Below are 24,277 nucleotides of genomic sequence, written 5' to 3'. Positions count from 1 at the left end.
CAGCGCTGATGAAAGCATTCAAGGAGTCGTAGGTGTTGGCGATAGGTGACCCATGTTTCAGACCTGTAGAGGAAAATAGACAGTACAATGGCTCTATACTCACTGATTTTTGTGCTTCGCCTCAAGTGTTTGTTACTCCAGACTCTTTTGTGAAGCCTTCCGAATGCACTATATGCCTTTGCCAGGCTGTGATCGATCTCTTTATCAATCTTGGCGTCTGAGGAGATGATGCTTCCCAAGTAGGTGAACTGCTGGACAGACTTAAGCAAGGATGTGCCTACAGTGATGTGGGGATGGTAGTGTTCTTCCTGAGGTGCTGACTTGTACAGATATAAATAAAGGATGGTGAACACCAGGCATAACTGCAATCTTGTTTTTTCATTGCCAGGGTTTAGGTTAAACTTGTTCTTAAGCATTAATTAAAATAAATGTTATGTTTTAAATGTTTGGTGAATTGGTTTGTAGGTGCAAATTGGGAATAGAATTTATCAATGATAAATTAGGTTTTATAGGGGAAGTGTGTGTGTGTGTGTGTGTGTTCCAGCCTGAAATGAAATTATCAGTTTTTCAGAGATGTGTGCCCATGCATCTAGAAATTATGAGAACCCTGAGGAAAATAACAGGGAAATTGAAGGAATTTAAATGGGTCTTATTTTGGTGAAGAGAAATCACGGTTACTAGTTGTATGTTTTAATAGAGAGTTAATGGTGGAACGAATGTGTGTTGCCATTTTTTTGCTAGCTTAATGATAAAGGTGAATATGAAAGTGGGGCTTCTGAACAAAGACAAACTTAATTTTTCAAGAAATCTAAGTTATTCATTGACACATTATTTCATGATTTCATGAAGTTCTCTTTTCCTTTATTTTAGGTCATTGGGGACGTTGCATAGGTGACTGTGGTTCAGGTGGTGTTCAGAGTCGGGTGGTCTGGTGTGTTCATTCAGAAGGCTGGACAACTCACCATTCAAACTGTGAACAGACTGACAGACCAGAAAGCCAGAGAAGCTGCTTTAAGATATGTGACTGGCATCTTGAACTCTTTGAGTGGGACGTTTCAGAATGGCACATGTGTGTTCTAGTTCCTTTTGTCCATGGTGAAATGAAGCCAAGGACTTCAGAGTGTGTAACCGCACAGCACGGATTACAGCACCGGCATGTACAGTGTATACAAAAGTTGAATAGAACAGTAGTTGCAAGTGACATCTGTGAATATTTTAGTCCCCAGCCACCCATGGAACAAGCTTGTCTAATACCTTGTCCACGGGATTGTGTAGTATCAGAATTCTCCTCCTGGTCTGTATGTAGTGGACATTGTGGAAAGAGTTTACAGTACAGAACCCGTTCTGTTATAGCTCCTCCACTCTATGGTGGAACAAAATGTCCAAATCTTACTGAATCAAGGATTTGTGATGCTTCCATCTCTTGCTCTCATGGGGAAGAAGAATATACCTATAGCCTCAAAGTTGGACCATGGAGTAAATGTCGGCTGCTTCACCTTAAGGAAATGAATATGATTGGGAGAACTATGTTGGATTTCAGTTCAGATTCTACAGAGCGGAGCAGTTTCAAACTTCAGGTAGTTGAGGATCTGCAACATTTTCACAGATATAGGTCCCATTACAGTTCTAAGCCCTTGGATATAGAAATTGGATATCAAACGAGGCAGGTGAGGTGTACAAGAAGTGATGGGAAAAATGCAATGCTGAGGTAAGAACTTATTTTTGGTTGCAAACCTTTTAAATTTTAAATTACCTAACTCTTTGTAACATAACATAACAACATAACATATCATTATATTCCATATACATTAACATTTTCATATATTTGACTTTCATTTGCATTTTCTTTTATTCAGTTTGAAGGTAAGTACTGTTATTTATTTTGATGCAGTACTTTTAGCCATGGGGTATACATGCAAACTACATTTAAACACTGATGTTTAATAAAGATTTTCAGCTACTTTTTTCTTATTAAGGGAAGCCAATAATTTCATAGCCTAAAGCAGTTAAGGCTGGAATGGCCTGTGGCTAAATATAATAAAGACTGGCATTGATGTACAACTTTTGAAGATCAATTTGGACAGTTAACAACCATTTGATGCCTGACAGCCCCAGAAGACAGATTCATATTAGAAATTGAAAGAATATTCAGAAATATTTGAAAAATTGACAAAAAGATGTTTCTTGTGCATTGAGAAATCTTGGTGAGAAGAATCCTGGACTGATGAGAACCTTTGCAGCTCAGAGCTTTTTATGTGCAAAATTCACACGTGATTGTTTTGCACAGAAAACACCATTTTCTATAAAAAATAATAATCCACAAAACAATTTTCATTTCATATGGAAGGGAAAAAATCTAATATTACTCACTTTCTTATTCAAGAACAAATTAGGTTATCAAAGAACTAATTCATCTCAGTAATGGTTTCTATTTGTCCCAATGGTAATTCATGTAAATAGAATAAGAAAAATATATGTGTGGGCACCGCTCACACCCTGCGACATATTGGCCACACGTGTGTTTCAAACAAAATCTCTCTTGTAGGCACAAATCCACAAACATTCTTCACAGATGCTTCAAACTTTACTTAACAGAATTCACAGGTTCCCAGCATCACCCAAATAAACTTTACAGTCAAAGGCAGTTTCTAGTTTCTTCACTGAGATTCCTCTTTGACCTCTCCCTTCCGACTGGACCACTTCTCCAGAGTTTCTGTTTCTTCCTTGCCTCTCTTGCCGAGCCTCGGACCCTGCTCTCACTGTTCAGCCTTTGAATCCCACCACTCTCCTTGCAGCGTTCCTTCCTCCTTTTGGCGCCACTCTCCTCTTTGGGGATACCTAAAGTCTCTTTCCTCTTTAGGGTCAGGCAGCTTTACCCCTAGGGGTGGCCCAACTCTTAACAAACCATGCTCTTCTTGCAAAGTCCCTGGGCATCTTTCTCTTCTAGGACTCCTAATTACCTTCTCTATCCTTGCCCCAACTGCCTCTCCACGACCAGTTCTTCCATGTCTCGCCCTCCTTGCGTTCTCCTCTCCCTCACCTTTTATCTCCCTCCTCCAGGTCCACACCCCTTCCTTCCGGGCCTCCTCTGGGTCTTCTCTTCTCTCCTGTTGCAGTTCTGCCCGATCAACCCTCTCCTCACCCTCCCCTCTCTGACTACGCCATGTGGGCATCTATCACTGCCAGGAACAAGCCATTATGTTCATGGCTATATTGGGTCAGATATTATTTCTGCTTGATTAAATCTGGAATATGTGCTTAAGCTTACCAAATGCCCAAAATAGTATTTTGAGGGCATTAGCACCGATATCTGTCTTTAGATTTGTAGTAGTTTGAGTTTCTAAGTTCATCATGCAACTTCTTCTGATATATAGTTCCCTATATATCCTTAAAGGAAAGGATCAGGTCTTTTATTAATCTTACTGAAGATCTTGCAGGCTTACCGAAGTAGAAAGCAATATATAGAAAGCCTAGACATAACCTCCTGTTTATTACAGTGCATCTCCTTTTTTTTGAAGGGGATTGGTTAGGCAAAAAGTATAGTATATCATTTTTATTGGTTAGACAAAGAATCTGTGCAAAATGTCACTGAGATTTCTCTTATTACATGCCTTCCAAGATATGGCCTCCCCTAATCTTTTTTACAGCAGTTCCACAGTGTTGTAATTTAACTGGAATTCCTATAGGTAACTCCAATATACATTATGCCAGAGAAAGTTACAGCATGGTTCAGGGACAACAAATGAAACTATTGAAACACAGTTTCACTGGCACACATTTCTTTAAAAAACTAATCACTTTGCTCATTGCCAAATGACAGCATTTTCATTCACTGGTGGATTAAACAAAAACTTTCAAGAAGAAAAATGGTCAAGGATGTGCAGACCTTTTTCCACTGTATCAAACATGAGTGGTTTTCCCTGGATCATATACAGTGGTGCCTCGGGTTACGAAATTAATTCGTAACGCGGCCGCTTTCGTAACCCGAAAAGCCTTCGTAAGCCGAATTGCCATAGGCGCTAATGGGGAAAAGCCGCGATTCCGTGCGAAAAAGCCGAAAAAAGCACCAAAAGTTTTTTCGTAACCCGAAAAAACATTCGTAACCCGAAACAATAATTCCCTATGGGATTTTTTCGTATCCCGAAAATTTCGTAACCTGGGTATTTCGTATCCCGAGGTACCACTGTATAAACAAATAACCTGTTCTGCCTTTTTATCCATTGGTAAACTTGGTAAAGACAAAGTATCCTTCAGTGATCCTGAGAAAGGGGACAAACTGATCACTGGGGTGTACCTGAAATGAACATCTCAAGACAAGGCATAGTTCCCATTTATTTATATTTCTGAAGAGCTGCAGTTACTAGCAAACCATCCCCTATCCTCAGTGTAATTAGTATCTGAAACTTCTCTCCAGAACACAACGTAATGGAGTTGGAGACATTTTTGGACATCTGTTGGAGAACTCCTACTGGGACATTGAGGTCCAGATGGCTTTGCATTCTCCCCACATTCTGCCTCTTTGCTTTTCCAAATGATAGTAGAAAATCCATGAGGAGTTGGTGAGGGTGGAAGGGAAGAATGGTCAATTGCTACTCCTATTACATAATAGAATGGTCAATTGCTACTCCTATTACATAATAGCACCAGCATGAAGCTGTGTGGATGTGTTAGGAAATTGCAACTCAGCTAGCCATGAACTTGGTCTTGAACTCCCAGTCTCATTCAATGATGCTTCTCCCAAACTCACCTACATTTTCTTCCAATTCTAGTTTTATAACAGATTGTGAGAATTCATTTTCCCTTCTTCCATGGAATAATTCAAGAAGAAAAAAAGATATGCACATGCTTTTCTTAATAGTCTTGCAGACACCAAGTAGGATGTATTCATTTAAAAAATGACCAATTTGGTGCAAATTCATGAAAATAAGCAACCTAACACTACACTAATATTGCCCTGTAATGCTGACCTCTGAGATCTGGGGCTAAGTGAGTAAGCTTATAGGTATCTTATTCTCTTAAGAACACTAACTCTATTCTTAGTACAGTTATAGAGCAAGTGGATGCATTTTCCTTTCTTTCTCTCCATGAGTGTTTGGGGCATGGCAATAGCATTACATTCCTCTTTCCTCACAGGAAATGGAACAAGTAGAGTTATTCTAAGACAGTATGGTCTAGTGCTTTGAGCTGTAACTCTGAAGGCCAGGTTTCCAATCCCTGTTTGGCCATGGAAACCCACTGGTTGAGCTTGTGCAAGTCTCATACTCAAAGGAAGACATGGGGCAAAGCAGATGGCCCTGTAGGGCTCCAGCCACAATCATGCTGGGACTGTGGCGAGTGCATAGCTGATTTCCAAAGTGGACTGCCACCATGGTCTCAAACTGGCACCCCCAGAACCTGGATTATTTCTGTTCCTTAAAGGTCTGCCTTTTATCCCCTTAGTATGGCCTCAGAATGGCTTCTGGCCGCTTTGAAGGTGTGTGTCATGTAAATGCCATGGAAGCTGCGTTATTTCACATGTGCATTTCAGGCCAAAGGCAACCCCACTCTGAACATATATTGCCAAGAAAACCCCATGATAGGTTCACCTTAGGGTCACCTTAAGTCAGAAACTACTTGAAGGCAAATAACAACAACAGCACGAAGAGTTATGTTCCTCCCATCCCTGTCAGGAGAAGATATTTAGCAACTCATAGGAATAGGCACCACAGTTGGCTGCCTCCTTCCTGTGTTTGGGAGTAAGCTAGTAGGCCTTGTGGCAAAGACATAGGATGTAACAGTGGTGTTAGCCTTCACAGAAGCCAGACAACAAGTGATCTGTCCATTCTCTTCTTATCAATGGCACTGCACTGACTTTCACAAGCATCCCTATTGGAATGTTCACTGTCAACCCTAATATTATTATACCTAAGTAAAATATTTGAAAGATCTGACAAATGCCAATGAAATTGGTTTGTGGTTTACAAAGCAGAAACAAGCCTTTAGTACCTTTGCAATTTAATGCTAAATTTAGTGTAATTAACCTCACATTATGCATAATTAAATGCTGTGGCCCTGTTTCAAAAATGCAACAGCATAAGATATTATAAAGAAAGGGGCTATTAAGCTTGTCTCTCATTTCATGAAATTTACATCCACATCTTAATTATTTTAAGAATAAACTCATTAGTGGAGGTCTCTTTCTGCATATGGCATTCCTGGGCCTTACTTGTGAACATTATTTCAAAGTTTCCAAGGAATGGCTCTGCCATTCAAACATGCTCAAATAGCCTCCTTGAAGGTGTGAAATAAAGACACCACTTAATTATTTAACATGTGTTTAATCAATTTATATACTGCTTACTGTAGCTAAACTGGTATCTCAGACAAATGTACTGAGCTATATGGACATGTGGGATACCTTGAAGTAAATATCTCAAAATACTAGGGCCCTTTCAACTTTGCCATTTTCTTCTTTTTTAAAGCAGAAATGTACTTTAAATAGAGCTTGGAAAAACTATTTAGGGGTGCTGACTGGGGAATCCTAGGAATGAAAAAACAAACAAACCACAAAACTTTTCTAAGCTCTGATTTTAACCAGACACATTTTCCCATTTCTGTTCTGCCTCTTGAGATGCCTTGGTTCTGCTTTCCAACTACCAAATCAAATATAACTGCTGTCACAGAGGACTTATAGTCTCCTTTCTGACAGGTGATAAAAAAATTGGGCATAAGAGAACATTAACAGATTTTGTTTTCTTTCTTTAAAAAAAAATAACAAAACCCTTTTCTTATCACAGCTTGTGTGTGCAAGAAACCATGCCCTTGACCTTTCAGTCCTGTGTTATGCCTAAAGACTGTGAGATGTCAGATTGGTCTTCGTGGAGCTCCTGCTCAAAGACTTGCCACTCAGAGGACCTCTCACCAGGATTCCGAAGCAGAACTCGGAGTATAAAACATATTGCCGTTGGAGGTGGTCGAGAATGTCCTGAAACAGAAGAAAGAGAGGCTTGTAACACCCATGCTGGAGGAGAACATCTTCATCCTTGCCCAAGGTATATTATGTGCTCTCTTTATTCCCCTGTCCACCAAAAGACTTCACCTCAAATATATCTGGTGATTTAAGGTGTACATATGTAACTGGGGCCTTATTTCCTGGGGTGATAGCCTCATGCAGAACAAAAGCATGGATCAATGAAGATTTGTATGTTTATCTGCAGCAGGGAAACAGCTGCTATCTCTGCATCACAACCTATGAATCTCTCTCTCTCTCTCTCTCTCTCTCTCTCTCTCTCTCTCTCTCTGTGTGTGTGTGTGTGTGCGCGCGCGTGTGTGCATGTGTGTGTGTCTGTCTGTCTATCTGACTGCTATTACATAAACTGATTTTGGCTGCATCTGATTCTCTGTCAACTAGTGAGCCTGAGTGAGATTACAGTCTCAGCACCACTGATATCAGTGACAGAGACATATTCTTTTCCTCATTGCTTAACCAGTCAAGCTGTAAGTAAAATATGGATGTTTTTCAGGGGCTCTAATAGGCTGTGTGAATATCAGTCAAAGGGCCACAGGCAGCCCATGGACTGAACTGATCACTTAGTGCTAAGCCAGCACATCAAATTCATGTTATATGCCTATCATTTGGAGCTCACTGGGAGGTTATCAAGTGTTGAGTGAACTAATAGGGGTTTAGATCAAAGGTGGGCAGTGTTTTAGCCCTCCATTTGGAATGCAACTCCAAACATCCCTCACAATACATACCTTCTTCTTCCTCCTCCTCCTATCACTACTACTATCACAATCATTTAGCTTTTTGCAAAACTGGGATGCTGCAAAGCAGCTCACAATTTAAAAGAACAATACAGTACAATTAAAAATATACACTATTAGCTATCACTGGCCATAAATAATGGAATTACAGTTCAATAACACTCAGAGAGTGTTACATTAAAGCCACACTTTTTCCAACCTTGTTTTACAGTCTACCTACAAATGACAGACATGTGCCTTAACAGTGATATCTAACTCTCCATATACCCAGCACATGGAGCTGGCTAAACATTTTAGGTTTATCCAGCATAAAGGAGAATAAATGAACTTGTACATGCCTTTTATTGTATTTTTTATTGTACTTGTCTAAATCAAAGATTCAGCATGGAAGAAAATACTGACTAAAGAGTCCATTTCAACAGCATGGGGAGTATGTGGCTGGATTCTACAATTCCTGGTGAGCTTGTGGAAGATGAATCAGTTTTTCTATTCACAGTTAAGTGGCAATACAGTGGGATGGATGTATGATTTCTATATGCCGTGTCAGGCTCTCAGTAGTTCATTTGAAGTGGGAATGAAATATTGAAGAATGGACATGAAAAACAGTAAAACGAAAAACAGAAAAAAAAAACAAATCTAGTCAAGAGCAAGAGTTCCTGAAATGCTAAAGGGTGTGGAATCACATCCAGCTCTGTGTGGTCACATATGACAAAATGTGAAATGAGTCTCTGGATGAAGATAAACCATTGTTTATGAAAAATGTAACATGATTCACTTTGTGCATGCCTAGCAACAGGTTACACCTTTCTGTTCAAAGAAAGGAAGTTTAACCTTCCCATCACATTTCCTGTTTCCATATCCCGGTTTCTTAACTATGATTTGAATAAGGCACAGTCTCCCACAACTTAATGTAACAGGAAGCTGTGGTATAAACTGTGACTAGTAGCTTTGTACTTTTGAATGGATAGGGAAAGGAGTGTGCACAAGCCTGTAATTGGCTGTGTTGTAACCCTTTAATGGCAAACCAATGTTTTGTTGTTATAGCTGAATGGACCAACAGGGGAATGTTAAGCCTGTCAAAATAAAAGGGCTCTGTGTAGGATATGAATATATTTCAAGGCTGGCATAAAAATTTATAACTCAAACTACTTGCATAAAAAGCCATGCAAATGACCAGAAAGTCATGCAGGTTGAGTATCCCTTATTTCAAATGCTTGGAACCAGAAGTGTTTTGGAGTTTGGAATACTTCCATATACATAATGAGATAGCTTGGAAATGGAACTCGTCTAAAAGTGAAATTCATTTATGTTTCATATATACCTTATACACTTAGTTTGAAGGTAATTTTAAACATTTTGTGCATGAAACAAAGTTAGTGTACATTAAATCATCAGAAAGCAAAGGTGTCCCTGTCTGAGCCACTCATGAGGAGAGTTTTGAATTTTGGAGGATTTAGGGATAAGGGATACTCAAGCTGTATATACATTTAAAGCCAAGTACAGTTTGCCTTCCACATTTGTGGTTTTGAATTTTGCGGATTTGATTATTCACGGATTTGATTAAAATGTTTTCTATAAAAATATCAAGGTCCTCCAGTGTAACTCTGCCAGAAGGTGATCATAAAGGTCATGCTGTAGAATTTGAGATTCCTGGGGGGGGGGGGGGGGCACACTTCTCTAGGCATTTTTTGGCTCCAGTGTGATTCTATGTTCACTTTCCACTGGATGTTGACCACAGAGTTGTATTGAAGGGCCTACAGATTCCTAGAGTGGTTCTGCGGGTCCTGTGCCCTAAATTCCTGGAGAATATGATGGGCCCACTGTATGCTGTTTTAATGGACTCCCTGTCTAGACATAGCCAAATATACAGTAGTAGCTGACCATGATGAATGCATGCTTGTGGGCTACTCTTATGATGTAGCAGTGTAGGAACAACACAAGGAGCTGCCTTATACTAAATCAGGCCATTAATCTGTCCAAGCCCAGTACTGTCAACTCTGATTAGGTTTCAGCAGGTTTCTTTCTTACCCTCTCTGAAGATCCCTGGTAGTTTTTGGTGATCTCCCACCCAAGTACTAACCAGGGTCAACTTTGCCCAGCTTCCAAGATCAGACAGTATTTAATGCAGTATACTACTGTTTATGTGAATTGTTTTCAGACTGATCAAACTCCTGGTTCAGAGACCTTGAAAACACAAGTTCACAGAATAGAAGTTGTTGTTTTGGCAGTATATTCTACTTCCCACTTTGTGATGGAATATTTGGAGACAATGGTCCCCTTTCCTGGGTTCCATCACATTATGGAATGAGATGAGCCAGCTAAAGAGGAATCTTTACTCTAGGGTGGGGAAATTGTGGCTGTGAGGTTACAAATGCTCCTGGCTGCTTTTTGAAGCCTCTATCACTCCCCAGACCATCCTTTTTCTTACCATTGTTTGTATGTGAAGCCTTTGGGACCAGCATTTGACTTTTACAATAGATTGTACTATACCTCTTTTTGGGTCCTACCAAGTGAAATATAATAAATACTTCAAATACAATTGCAATTTAAGTCCATTTTAAACAACAATACATCACACTATATACTAAATTGTGCACATATCAACTGTTCCAAAAGCTCCAGGCTTCTAGTGAGGTACCAGTGAAGCACTTGATTATAGGATTCTTCTACATATACTGCTCAGCAATATTGCAACCTTGGATGTAACATTAAAGTCTTAAATAAAACAGACAAAAAAGGTGTAAATGCATGACAGAAATTCCACTATAAGGAATCTGCTCTTTTGTGCCCACCTAAATTGTTGTTGTGTGCCTTCAAGTCATTTGACCCCAAGATGATGACCCTAAGATGAACCTATAATGAGGTTTTCTTGGCAAGATTTGTTCAAAAGATGTTTGCCATTTCCTTTTAGGCTGAGAAAATGTGACTTGTCCAAAGTCACCCAGAGATCACTCCGGGCCATAGACCCACCAAAATTGCCCATCCTTACCTTACTAGTAGCTCCTTATGCCTTACACAGAATTGTATGTGTATGCTGCTGGATCCATGGGAAAAGCTGAGTAGCAGGCAGCTCTGCAACTGGTGATTACAGATGGCAATCTGTACTCTTACCTCTTAAGAGCCTTCTTTAGGACTGTGCAGAGCATGTGCATTTGACTCGTTTGTTTTTCATATTTCTACCTGCTCACATTATTGTGGTGATAGAAGTTCTGTTCAAGGAGTTAGAGTTTCAAGTATACTTTTAGTTGAATTCTGAATGTGCATCTTGGTGTAGATTTTGAAAATGATTTGCGAACTTTGCCACCTGCTTGTGGCTCTTCCAAAGTAGGTGATGTCATACTGCAGACTCTTTGCGAGGGGGAGTATGTGCAAAGGCCATGAGGATGGTGTGCAATGTACAATTGTGTTACTTCAAAATCAGCAACCTGCTCATCATTCTTGTGCATCTCGCTATCAGTAGGATAGAGTGAGGGCACTTTAATAAAAACGTTGCTTGATTAGATCTTGCAGAAAAAGCTCTTATATTCTGATTTTTACTTTCCCAGCCCAAATCATGTCAATCAGTAAGACAAAAAGATAGATTGTCTTGACTGATTTTATTCTCTGTGTGCAGTGAGTTGTTCAGTTTGCCAGTCATGTCACTATAATGCACAGGTTTCTGGTTAATAAGTGAGAAAAGAAATGTATATCTGCAACATACTCCTGTTATGGGAGGACTAGCTAGTGCGTCAAAGCTTGATGTTTTATTGGTTTATATGATATGTATATGATATGGTTTTCCAACCTATTTTCCCATACATATTATTTCCGATCCAGTATACTGAAAATGTTGTTCCCTAAAATATGTTTGGGTGGTAGGTACAGGGAAGTTAAAACAACCAATATTAGGAAAAACATTACCTTCCAGTGGAGTGGAAGAGATTGAAACTGGCTTAGAGGAGAGGCTGTAAATTTTACACTGCATCCTGTAGTGGTTGAAGACACTGAAGTGAGGCCATCAAACATCTCTTGATTTCTGTGGACTTTATGTATTCTGCTGACACAGTTAACATATTTGGAATCTTGCCAGTGTAATTACATGAAGAAGTAGGATTGCATGTGGTATAGGACTGAGGCTAGTTTTGTTTTCAAGAATCTGGATATACTTGTACTTTGACACCACTGGTATATTGTAGTTTCCCAAGGCATTCCCATTTCAGCAGTGTAGCCTGAGGGGAAAAACAATGTCCCAGAGCCTGCAAAAATGGTTAAGCCCCACAGAAAATGAAGCATCAGCTAGCTTCTTCCAATCTTGATCTGAGCCTTGGATGAGGCATGGGCAAGATGGAAAAGAACATTGTAGTCCATCAGTCTCTTCACAAAGTTGCCTTTTATTCACCCATTCTCTTCCTCTTCTCTTCATTCAGCTGGTTAAATTGTCAACTTCTCTGTGTTGATGATATATAGGCTGTCTTATTTAATGATGCATGTCAAAATTCTTTGTTTCTCTAGCTTTTCTAGTTTTTAACAAGAGAATCTTTTTAGTCTGTTTTAGTAAAAGTGGGGGAGAGTCTTGCAGCACTTTTATATATTATGGATTAATGGATTAAACAGTGTTCATAGTTTACAATCCTCTTCCTCAGATGCACAGATGGAGTTCACTGTTCAGGCCTCAGGAATAAGCATAGTTACATAGTTGCGGAGGTGGGATGAGAGTGAAATTTAGGATGGAATTTTGAAAAAGACAGTTATAAATTTGATCATAAATATTGTCTAGATCAGTGGTTCCCAACCTGTTCTCTGAGGAGTCCTTAGGGCTCTACATGTACTTCCCAGGTGCTCTGCATCTGCTCCAGGAAAATGTAACACTACTCCTAAATACCATTAACTTGTAAGACATAAGGTAGACCTCTTAGGGGCTCCACCATAGAAACTGATTTTGAAAAGGGCTCCATGAGTCAAAAATATTGGGAAGCCCTGGTCTAGATTATTCTTTTTCTTCACACTTTGTACAAGGATGATCCTTTGAGATGTGTGTGAAACCTAATGCTCACCCTGTAAATGAATTGGGCCATTTGAGTGCTTATGTCAAAGACTTTGAAACTTTAAAGAGATGTTCATGTTTGATTTCAAGTATTTGATGTCAAAAAACCCCCTCCCTTTAGCAAAGCTTGGAAGTAAATAATTACTGTAACGACAGTTAACTGTAATAAATTACTTTATAGGTTGATGAGGTGGCATTGCCATTGGTTTGTATAAAACACACACACATTGTGTTAGATGTTAATTGACCAGTTAGGTTTCTACATGTTATTCATTTGCAAGAGGACTGTGGATGGGAGATGTTCCTTCTTTCTTTATATTCAAGGTGGCTAGAGATTTTGTTGTCTATTTCCTGTCTGTTTTTTAAACTTTTTAACAGTGAAAAGTGTTGTTGCTTCCTACAACATAATTCTTAACCAATCCAGAAAATTTGGCTGGCAGATGGCCAAACCTCCTGTAAAATGTTGAAACAAGGAACTTTGTCCTGTTCTGCTCTGATGGACAGGATCCTTCTACTAAACTTTAACACTAACAGTAGCATAATATTTCATACACACATACCAGAAATGTTCAGTGGGAATAGTTGGATGATTATCAGTACTGATGCTAACGTGTTAGCTTTCAAAATAAGATGTGCATTTTGGCTGGTAGTTCTCCTTCCTTTTAAACCTCCTTTGTTTTTTTACTTCAGTGAAAAAGGTGAAGGGAGGGCAACCTGGTTGAGCAAGGGCCAGTTTCATCAGGTTGTTGTTGCCTTGTTTGATTTTTGGTGTCCTTGGATTGCAAGTCTCAGCACACTTGCTTGGGAATAGGTTTCATTGAACACAGTTCTTAAGAAACACTGAGAAAACTGGATTATTGGAATAATTAAGAGATCATTTGTAGAAGATCTAGTGTTATGTGTGGGGAACCTTTTGCCTGTTAAAGAACTTTGACCTGTCCTTCCAGTGATGGATGGAGCCAGAGCTTAAAGAGGTGGCACAAAATGTATGAATTTGATAAGCCCTCAGTATGAACTGTTGTGATAAGACAGACTTAACTTGTAGATTTTTAAATTTCTTCTTTTCCTAGTTTTGATAGGTAAAGCACAGCTCCAGTCATGCTAATTTACTAAGGGTGCATAATTTTCAATATTTTAAAAAAGTTTTCACATCCAGTGACATTTAGTCTGTAGCAAATCTTTGCTTATTTGCTTTAACAGCAATTTAAAGCAACATACATTTACTCAAAGCAAAATCTGTTGATAACCAAACAAGAATAGGTACCTGTCCTTGGGTATTTGGTATTGTAAACTGATTTCCATTTAGCGCTGGGAAATGTGGCAGTTTAATGTAATGGGAAACAACACACAGTACATTTACTTGGTTGCTGTTTAGTTAACTGCTCGAGAATTGACATTGTCAGCATTAAAAAATAAAGTAAAATAAAACACATTATGAATTTTTTAAAAGTTACACCTATGAAAGAAAGTTCTTCCTGTTATGTTTTATGGATTGTGGAAGGATAGTTGAATATTTATCATGTTGAAACTAGTGTTGGCTTTCTGCAGAATAATTTTCTTTCTTAATTTTTTCCCCTGGTTATAAATGCTCTGGGACTCTCCACGTGCACTTAAGATATTGTGTAGTTTAAATGGGAGTGTGACAGTTCATATGAAAAGTCCTGCAAATTGAAGTAATTGGTATTTTTCCAAGCATGTCTGATGCATTACAGAAGTCTTAAGACCATTCTGAATAGACAGACCTTAATATTTTTGGTACTGATCATTAAAATGGACATAAAGAAGTGTGTTTCTTTTGCAATTAATTCAGATCTTTCACTAAAATATAAAATCTTTCCTTGCTTGTTGCTGCATATAAAGTTATGTATAAATTCAGTTGCAAAACACAGGTAGTCATAATATTAAATAAATGAAACTATTGCTATTGTCGGGTGTGATGTTGGGATTAGCTTCACGGCTAGTTTTATGTGTTTATCTAGACAATAAAAATGGAAAGACTACTCACAATTTATTATTTTATCAATAAAAATATGTGTCTCCTCACAGTTGGGAAGGAATAGTGGACTGATGAGAATTTTGCAGGTCTGCATTGGTATTGATGAGTCTCACGAGTATTCTATTGACTTGCAGTAGGCTGCCTCCAGATCACCTCTAAATATTAGCAAATACATGGCTAGCAGGAAACACATGGCAAAACACCTCAAGTATAATGGCAAGAGTGCTTAGCCTGGATCCTGTGAGTTTTCAAATGTCATGGGAACCCTCAACCCCAGGAAAATCTCACAGTGGCAGACCAGTAGCCATCAGAAGGTGAGGAGAGAAGTGACAGCTTGGAGAGAAGGAAGAGTCGGTGATCTGCATTCACAGCAGAGAGGCATCTCCCCCCAGCATTTGGTATGTAATTTGAGGCCCTTTTGCTGCATACCAAATGCTTGGGGACTGATCTATTGTGAGCACGGCTAGTGCCTGCTTTTTCTATTCTCCAGGCCCTTTCCACTCTATGGATACTTTTTTTCCCTGTAGAATCATCTCATAACGCTTTTGGACTTTTGAATATGGGGAGAATCTGTGAGAAAACAATTTGTTTTCTTGCATAGGGAGATAATCTTAAGTATTCACCCTCATACCCAAGGGCAAAATTACCAGGGATTTGCATCCTTACTAGACCAAAAATTACATAACATCAGTAATATTTGTGCTTGTGAGGTTAAAATAAGTTAAACGAAGCTTAAAATAAGGAATGAGAGGCAGTGGAGACCAACACTTTGTGCCGGCCTAACTCTGGAGTAGGGCTGAACTAGGGCTGAGCATCCACATGCCCCAGCCCTAGTTCTGCCGCTTGGCTGCCATGATGTCGCGCTCTCATCCATACGGCATGTGCCATGATGGCATCTATGGCGCACAGCACCCAAACGCTGGAATGGACATCATCATGGCGCACCAGCAGGCCAACGATGCTCATTCCAGGAAGCTGCTCAGAGCAGTTTCTTTTGGGGCGCGGATTGGTGCTGCAGCGTGTAGCTGCTGAGACACAAATCCAGGGCATACAGGGGCAGTGTTGAGCCACCTGTCTGTATAGCCCCTGAGTTTAAAATAAAGCTAAAAATAAAAAGTGCTAAGGAGACATGATATTCAGTTATGAAAATATAACCCTGTATGGATATAGACTGGCAGTAGTTCTGATCAGGATAATTAGAAGAAGGCTTTATTAGGGCAAGTAAACAAGCATCCAGCAACACACATAGCAGTTCACTTGATAGGTCTAAAAGCCTCTGGCAAAAAGTCTGTTAAACTCTCCCTCTGCTTACTCTCCTTCTTAAGCAGCAGGATCTCTCTCTCTCTCTCTCTCTCTCTCTGCTTTTTGAAGGCAAGAGGAACCATCAGCAGTTGTACTTGGCATGTGTACTTAGTTTTCCCTCTTGTGCCTCTGTCACACATGGAATGTCCTAGAGACCTTTCTTTCTGATGGTTGAGAAGTCTGCCACCTGAAAACATAATAGCAAGCAACAGAAAGATTTGGAATTAACAAAATGTAAATTGATCCATTTAAAATACTAACTGAAAGAAAGATGCTGGTAGCATGAGCTTTTATAGATATGAACATACTTCGTCAGATGCATAGGGAAGTAGCCGCAAGTACCTGTATACAAAAGTTCATGCTACCAGATTCTTTTTTTCAGTTAGTCTCAAAGGTGCTACTAGATCCCTTTGCATACTGATTTTTCAGACTGATATGGGTATGTATTTGAATTCTAAACCCATTTAAAATATGAATAACTGAGGTCTACTGCCCCTCACCCTCTGACCTTTTGGAATTTTTAACCCACCCTCCTGCCTCTAGCATAGTGTAAGTTCGCTGGTCACTTTGGGGCTGTGTAGGAATTTTCTCCCTTTTCCACAGGATTTTTGCCTATCCCACACTGTGCTTTGGGGACTTGGAAATTGGCTTAAATAATGTTTTAAATAGGTAGTCACTTGGCAGGTAGTGAAGGGAGAAGGGAGGAGTTCGTTGATTACCTATGCCAGACTTTTGGTGAAGCCACTCACAAACCACAAGGCTTAATATAGCCAAACAAGCTTAATATAATGGTTGTGAGTTCAATACCAGCCAGGAACTTGGGGTTGTCTCAGCCTGGTATCCTTCCGAGGTTGGTAAAATGAATACCCAGCTTGTTGGAGGCTATTAGTTTACATATTGTAAACCACTTAGAGAGTGTGTTAAGTGCACTGATACACGGTATAGAAATGTCCTTGTTATTGCTATTGCTGTTGCTCTGAACTGCCCCTACTGGTCAGATGAGGGGGGAGTTTCTCTGGTAGGTCTTCCAGCAATTGGCTGTTCAGGGAGCAACCCAGTTTTTGAATTTTCCTTGGGACTCAGGTGTTTCACCCAAGGGAAGCTGTGGAGGAGGTCTAGAAGAGACCAACTGCTGCCGCAGCTAATTCCTCATGACTTTGATTCCCACTTTTTGTTGCATTTTTCAAGAAACAGATTTAAAAAGGTAACAGTTTAAATAAAGTTGTCCATATTTTATCCCATGTTCTGTGTGTGGTCTTGTTATTTCATGGGCTAGTAATCAAATAGTGATTGCATTTTGATTAGTGAAATTCCCAAACCCATCTAAGAATAATTACTCAGAAGCAAGGCTCACTAAGTTTGGTATGATTTGTTCTCTTCTAAATACGCTTGGTATTGCAGACTCAGACATTTGTGAGCCAATGATAACACATTTCTAAACATGACAGACATGTCAAACTGGCTTAATATAATGGTGTTTTGTTTCTTTTCTCCAAGATACTTATGGAAAACCTCTGAATGGAGGGATTGTGATGTTACTCTTCTGCTAGAACAGCAGGACCCGCGACATGATAAACAGGCAGCCCTTTGTGGAGGTGGGATACAGGTTCGAGAAGTTTACTGTTCTCAGACCTCATTGGATGAAACACACAAACTAAAGGAAGGTATGTTGTTCATGTTACCTTGTGGGTATTAAATCATCCAGATACACTGATTATTTTCTTTCTCTTTCATGTATGAATGGAGACAGTGTGTACTGAAAGAGTTTCCCATCCATTTCAGTGGAAAAAGAAGAGCTGCAAGAGAAGTGTCCTTGCACTTATATGAGCTGCAGTTATATCTTATACATTAGTCCCTTCCCTTACATGGGGGATCTGTTCTGGAAGTGCATAAGGGAAAAACCACAGATGCTCAAGCCCCATTCAAGTGAATGGGGCTCATGCCCACGGTGCCGCAGCAGTGCTCGCACAACTGCGTTTTCCAGTGCATGGCACTGCTACTTCCAGTGCACCTTCCAGCATATGCTGGAAGCCGCATATGATGCGGGTGCACTGTATGCAGTTTGACACTGCTTTAATGCCCTGGCTCAATAATATGGAATTCTGAGATTTGTAGTTTTCTGAGATATTTAGCCTTCTTTGTCAGAGAGCTTTAGTGCCATAACAAACTGCAAATCCCAGGATTCCATAGGCAGGAGCCATTACAAAACAGTGTCAAACTACATTATTTCTGCACTGCAGATGCAGCCTGAGTTGTCTTTGAGTTGTGAAATAAATTTAGAGCAATTCTAAAAATGATTGCTCAGAATAAAGACTTACTGAGTTAAAGATACATAGGATCTAAGTCTGGTTCTAATTTATAAAGTCAACATTAGAGATGATACTTCTCTTGGATTCCATTTCAAGAAAAAAAAGAGAGAATGAGAAATAATATTGACGGAAATGTAGACACAATGTCAGAAGAGGCAATTGTCAAAAGAGCTTTCCCCCCATGATTGTCTATATATGGGTGTGTTTGTTGTAGGTCTAGCAATTGAAACATCTTCTCGATTCAGAAGAAACACAAGTGAATAGACTGATGCCTGATGAATAATTTATCTTTGACTACTTTCTTTACTACACCTACTGTCCCTGCAAAATATGGCTTTGTTAGGAGATGTAAGATAGTAAGAGCACTGCATCTCAGTGGAGAACTGGCTTGTTTACAAAGGCAATGCAAGTCTGTCTTACGGATAGATGTTTGTCTCATCATTGTGCCTAACACTGTACCTGCTTCAGGCTGATTATCTCTTCTCTCAGTATGTACAAGGAACTTTTTGCCACCTGTTCTAAAAAAGCCAGTTTTGCCTCCCACAGACCTCAAGTACAGCAGATCATTTACGAGAAGAGTCTTTGTTAAATGAGGATACTGTCACTCTAACATCAGTTATCCTTGACTGCTCTTGGTTGCCTTCTTTGTCCTTGCCTTGTTTCTATAGTTTTGTCTGTGTATCATGGACTTGCCTCTGTAGAAATTTACTGCTCTTCTGAAAATGAGGGATAGATGAGCAATCATAGAATCAGGGGGGAACAAAAATCTGCTACCTATGTCTGGGGGACTAAGGAAGGGTTCTGTTTTTTCTTCTTAGCAATGTCATCTTTTTCTTCACCTCTCCTCTTTCTGTGGAAATGTTAGAGTTAGATCTGGGTACAGCTAGCTTTATGTTGTCAAAAATAATCTCAACCTTTCCTTCTGGGGTTAATCTTAGATCTATAGCAACACCTAGCAGAGACCAATTCATGCAGTCTGTAATCGACATTACTTCTGGGTCAACACTCTGACCTTTTAGATAAAATATCTAACCTAAAATTAAGATTTTTTGTCTCTTCTATCATGCTTACTGTGTCTACTCACGTGTAAGTCAAAAACTTTTGTCAAAAATTGACCCCAAAAACCTGGGTTGACTTATACATGGGGCAGTATGGTAATTTCCCCAGTTCATGTATCTCCTGGAGGTACAACTGGGCTGGGGAGGAGAAGAGAAGGCAAGTGATTGCCCCTGTCTTGTCTCCACCTGGGCTGCTTGTTTGAGGATAACAGGAAGGCGAGAGATTCCCCCCAAGGCTTGTCACCACTGGGGCTGCCTCTTGGAGGACAGCCTGGGTGGGGAGGAGAATGGAAGGCAAGCGATTGCCCTCCAAGCCTCGTCCCCAACCAGCCTGCCTCTTGGAGGACAGACAGGGTGAGGAATAGAAGGCAGGGACAAGCCTGGCTGTCTTCAGAGGGAAAAACTGGGAAGAAGGTTGGGTAGTCGCCCCTCCAGCTTCCTCCCCAGTCCAGTTGTCTCTGGAGGGAACAGCCTGGCTGCGGAAGTGGAGGAGAAGTGCTGAGATGTTTTCCCTCAACTCGTCCACAGGTCATATGAAAATCCCTAATTGTGGCCCCTAAACCTGCCCTTGACTTATACAAGAGGTCAACTTATAGTCAAGTATATATGGTAAAGGTTCCGGTACACCATCATCGAAGCGTCGTGCTAGTGCAACTTCTCATTAACAGCAAAAAAGCATTAATGACTTGCCAATAGCGCTCCATTAGCGCTATCGTGAACATAGAATCAAAGAGTTGGAAGAGACCGCAAGTGAAAAGCAATCACGTTTCAATATTGTCATTGAGAATCCATCATTAAACTTTCTGGAAATAAAATGAATCCCCCAGTCCCCCAATGTGCCAGTCGGCAGAATCACTTCCTGTGCCACACTTGTGAGTCACAGGAGAGTTCCTCAGTGGTGAGAGATTGCTCATTTTTTCTCTCTCAGATCACAACTCCTTCTTTCGACATGCAGAATGTAAAAGCGCTATTTTACCATTTGTGAATCATCAATGCTCCATTATTGAGACACTGTGTGAAAGTAAGTGTTGCAATTTCACCATTATATCATTCTTGCTAAATAACATTACAACAGCACTATTAAAGTGCAAATAGCCCTCGTGTGATAATTTCTTTAGCGTATATTCAATGACAAAACCACATTTGGGGGAAGTTTGTGTTATGATATACAGAAGAGGGAAGGAGAGAATGGACCAATTTTCTGGGCAATAAAACCTTTTCAAAAAAGCCTCAGTTCATTGTCTCTTAACTGGGCATAGACTGACCCTGTTCTGAAGTTATGGCTCTGTCTTGAATTACAAGACAGTCTATTCTTCTGGGAGATTAAGAAAAAGTACAGAGGTGAGAAGAAATGAAAACATGGATATGTAGTCATTATGCTATTGATGGTTCGAGTTAGGGAGGGCTTCTATTATGGTGAAGGAAATGCTTTGAACTAGGATTCTTATTCTGTCTCCCTTATGGTTTAAGTCTTGGTCTATCACAGTTTCGTTTGACCTGACTAATGAATTTGAAAAGGTAAGACTTAATGGCTTTGTCTCTTAATTCTTTGCAATCAAGAATGTTATTAATAATACAGTCATCACCACAGACCTGGGGTCTATTAGGCAGGGTACAGACCACCCAAAAAGGATGGTCTGCCTGCGCCTTGTTTTGCTGCACGAGAAAGCTGCAGTGGACAAACCACGCGGCTTCCTTGCGCAGCAAAAAGAACCTGCAAAAAGTGAGTTCTTTTTGTGGTGCCATAATGATACCACAGTGTGCCAATGGCGCATTCACAATGTCATTATGGTGCTGAGCGTCTGTAGCATCAAAATGACGGCACCCATCTGTACAGGGCACTGCCATTTTGACACCCTTGTCACGTGTGAGGGGCATCTGGAAGCGTCTCCCCTCGCACGTGACTTGGGCGCCTTATAGTGCCCGTCTGTCCAGTGCCTTAGTTAACTAGTACTGTTTTAATCTGCTTTGATTCCTCTGCCAAAAACCAGAATATAAATAAATTATTATCATTATCATTATCATTATCATTATCATTATCATTATTATTAGTAGTATGGGGTCTACAAAGCCAATAAACCTAAGGTGCTACCAGCCTTTTTCATCAGCAGCCAGATTCCACTGCTGTGTCTGAACCAGAAGATTCTGTCCTACTTTCTTCTCTTATCATTTAGATTCATTCAGTTGAGGCTTTGCTGTTAGCCAGGTTTTGCTATTCTTCCCGTTCTCACCCAAGGGGCTATTGCTTTTGAAACTGGATGTTGTCAGTTCTCATAAACAATGGAAGGATGGTGAGAAATAACATCAGAGTTCCCTCAAGCATACACTTGGCAGGGGCTCATTCAGGAAAGCTTCAGGAACAAGGAATATTGATCAGAAAGTTCTGGTCTTGTCTATGTTTTTTTTTTTTAATATAAAATTATCAAGCCAAAATACCTTGGCATATATTAACAGTAGAAACACTTCACTACATTAACAAGACAAAGTTGGCGTATAGTCAGCAGTGACATAAAATAAGTACTTTCACCTGAATCTCATTTACACTACAGCCATCTTCTGCTCTTCCTCAAGGCTGTTTTACTGATTGAATTCTCCAGAGATAGTGCTATTCCTTTGGGTATTTTTCATACATACATATAGGTGAGAAGCAAATGTGTGATTCATATGACTTACTTGCAAACAATATATGGATGGTATCTGGAATTTGGCTTCAGGCTACAAGGTTCATTTGGAATGCAGTCTGAATATATCATACATTTATATGGTGACAATCCAGATGAAGTTAAGCAGTTCTCAGTAGCATTTAATTCTGCCACTAAAGTTGATTGGATTTGTGCTTCATTGTAACTGGATCAAAATCATATTTGGGGAAAGTCAAACATAAGAATGACTGGCAAGAGTAGTACTCTGGTTAGTTGTCTAATATTTAAATCGGAACATAAATCATGAATCTTCGGCTTTTTTAGATCCAGGTTCTCCTTTAACATCTGTTAATTTTTAACCATGCAGGCTAGTTTGTGTCAGAAAATCACTGCAACAGGATTGGTTATATGAGTTAAATGCATAAGAGTGATTTTCTCAGACAGACAAGCATGTGATACTTGTTATATAATTCAGTGACATCCTTTAGCCATTTGGAGTTGACTCACAAAGCAACAGTTCTCACACAGCTGAAAGTGCATCTAAAGGACATTAAAAGGAGCAAATAAGATTCTGGACTTTTATATTCATTCAGAGAGAAGGAAGCAGGGCTATCACAGAATAAAATATAGAGCTACTGATCTAGCGAATTTATTTTTTCCCCAAGAAAGGAAAATGGTTAGAACAAAATAAATATTTCTTCCAAATGACCTAATTTGTTTGATAAAGGACATGCCTTCACAGCAGGAAATAAACGTATTCTAACCTGGCTGTGTTAAATTTACATTGTTGGAATGTTCAACTATTGATCTGTAGGTACACCACCAAACATTTCTGTGGGTGGAATTGATAAGATTAAAGCCACATAATGGAATGATAAATATGTAACAGCTGGTGTCTTTAGTGGAGATCCTTTGAAACATGACATAAAAGGACTGTATGCAAATCTTTGGGGTCTACAACTGCCATGCTGTACATGGGTAAGACAGAAATATAAGGCTTTATATTCACAAAAAGGAGAAAAATCTTACTAATCATTTGAAGTGGGACGTTTTTAGTTTTCAAACAGCTTTGGATTAACTGTGAAGAAAAAGAAATCTTTAAAAAAATCTTAGTAAAATACTTTTCTCCTTTTCTTTTCTTTTCTTTTCTTTAGCAATTACTGTAGTCTTGTTTCCTGGATGTTTTAATTTCTCTTCTATAAAGGTCTTAGGTAAGGTCTTTTTGTTCCTGGATACAGATGAAAGGAATTTTTTCATGACTCACTGCTGGCTCTACCCAAAATTTCTGCAGGAAGCACACCAGTTCCTATTTTAGGTTTTCTCTTTAGCATGATCATGGCTCCTCCTTGCCTCGCCCTTTTCCTGTATCTCTTGAGATTCACCATAGGGAAGTAGCAAAGAGAGGAGTGTGGGAAGAGGAGAGACTGAAAGAGAGAGGGATGACTAAGGAGACAAAAAGACTGCCTTAGATGCTGCTGCCGAATAACCACAGGAGACCATGCTGGAGGAAAGGCCACAACTTTATTAAGCAAACCAATGGTAGGGTTGGCACAAAGCATGAGGTCAGGATCTGCGAAATCAAACAACCCCACGTTTGTCTGATTAACCACAACCTGGCACCCACCAGGCATTGGGATGACCTAGGGGCTAAGGAACACCGTATGACCGCATCTCTGCCATGCGTTCACATATTCGCTAAGCCCCTAGCCACCGGGAGGCGCTCTCGCGTTATGTACACCTATTTTCTTCTCTCATACAAGAATGGATAATTTTCACTCCAGAAATTTCAGGGATTTCCTTCATGCTTCATGAAAATACAAATTTCTTTGTCATTTTCAAGCAGTATTCATTCTCAGTGTCTCTGGGAGATTTGCCTAAAATATGCATAATATTTCTGCACAGAAGGGGTTTTCTATAAAGAAAAAATCCCAAACAATATATCTCTCTAAGCAGGAAACACATTTTCTGTGCAACCATCTGTAAAATTTTCATAAATTTATGCAATATATTTCCTTTACTAAAAAGATTTATTTTTCACAGGAAACTTATTTTCAGCCCGAAAAACATTTTCTGTGGAAGAATGCCATGTGTATTTTTATGTACATGAATTTTACAAAAGAAGGTCCAAAGAACTTCATGGTTGCTCTCCTTTTCTTCAGTGTCATGTCTTGAGTACCAGGACACCTCTCTCTTTTTCCCCCCCA

General features: G+C 39.7%; 1 protein-coding gene across 1 annotated transcript in view; it reads left to right on the top strand.

Annotated features, from left to right (window-relative positions):
- THSD7B (thrombospondin type 1 domain containing 7B) overlaps window positions 1-24,277 on the top strand; it is a 628,673-nt gene that overhangs the window by 255,859 nt on the left and 348,537 nt on the right. Inside the window, exons 3-5 of the mRNA XM_042446231.1 lie at window positions 871-1,708; window positions 6,777-7,031; window positions 17,562-17,728. Of these exons, the coding sequence (XP_042302165.1) occupies window positions 871-1,708; window positions 6,777-7,031; window positions 17,562-17,728 (1,260 nt within the window). The remainder of the gene's footprint in view (window positions 1-870; window positions 1,709-6,776; window positions 7,032-17,561; window positions 17,729-24,277) is intronic.

Source organism: Sceloporus undulatus, chromosome 1 (genome assembly GCF_019175285.1).
Source record: "Sceloporus undulatus isolate JIND9_A2432 ecotype Alabama chromosome 1, SceUnd_v1.1, whole genome shotgun sequence".
Taxonomy (NCBI): Eukaryota; Metazoa; Chordata; class Lepidosauria; order Squamata; family Phrynosomatidae; genus Sceloporus; species Sceloporus undulatus.
The sequence above is the reverse complement of the archived record's forward strand: the minus strand, read 5'-3'. Positions and strand labels throughout refer to the sequence as shown.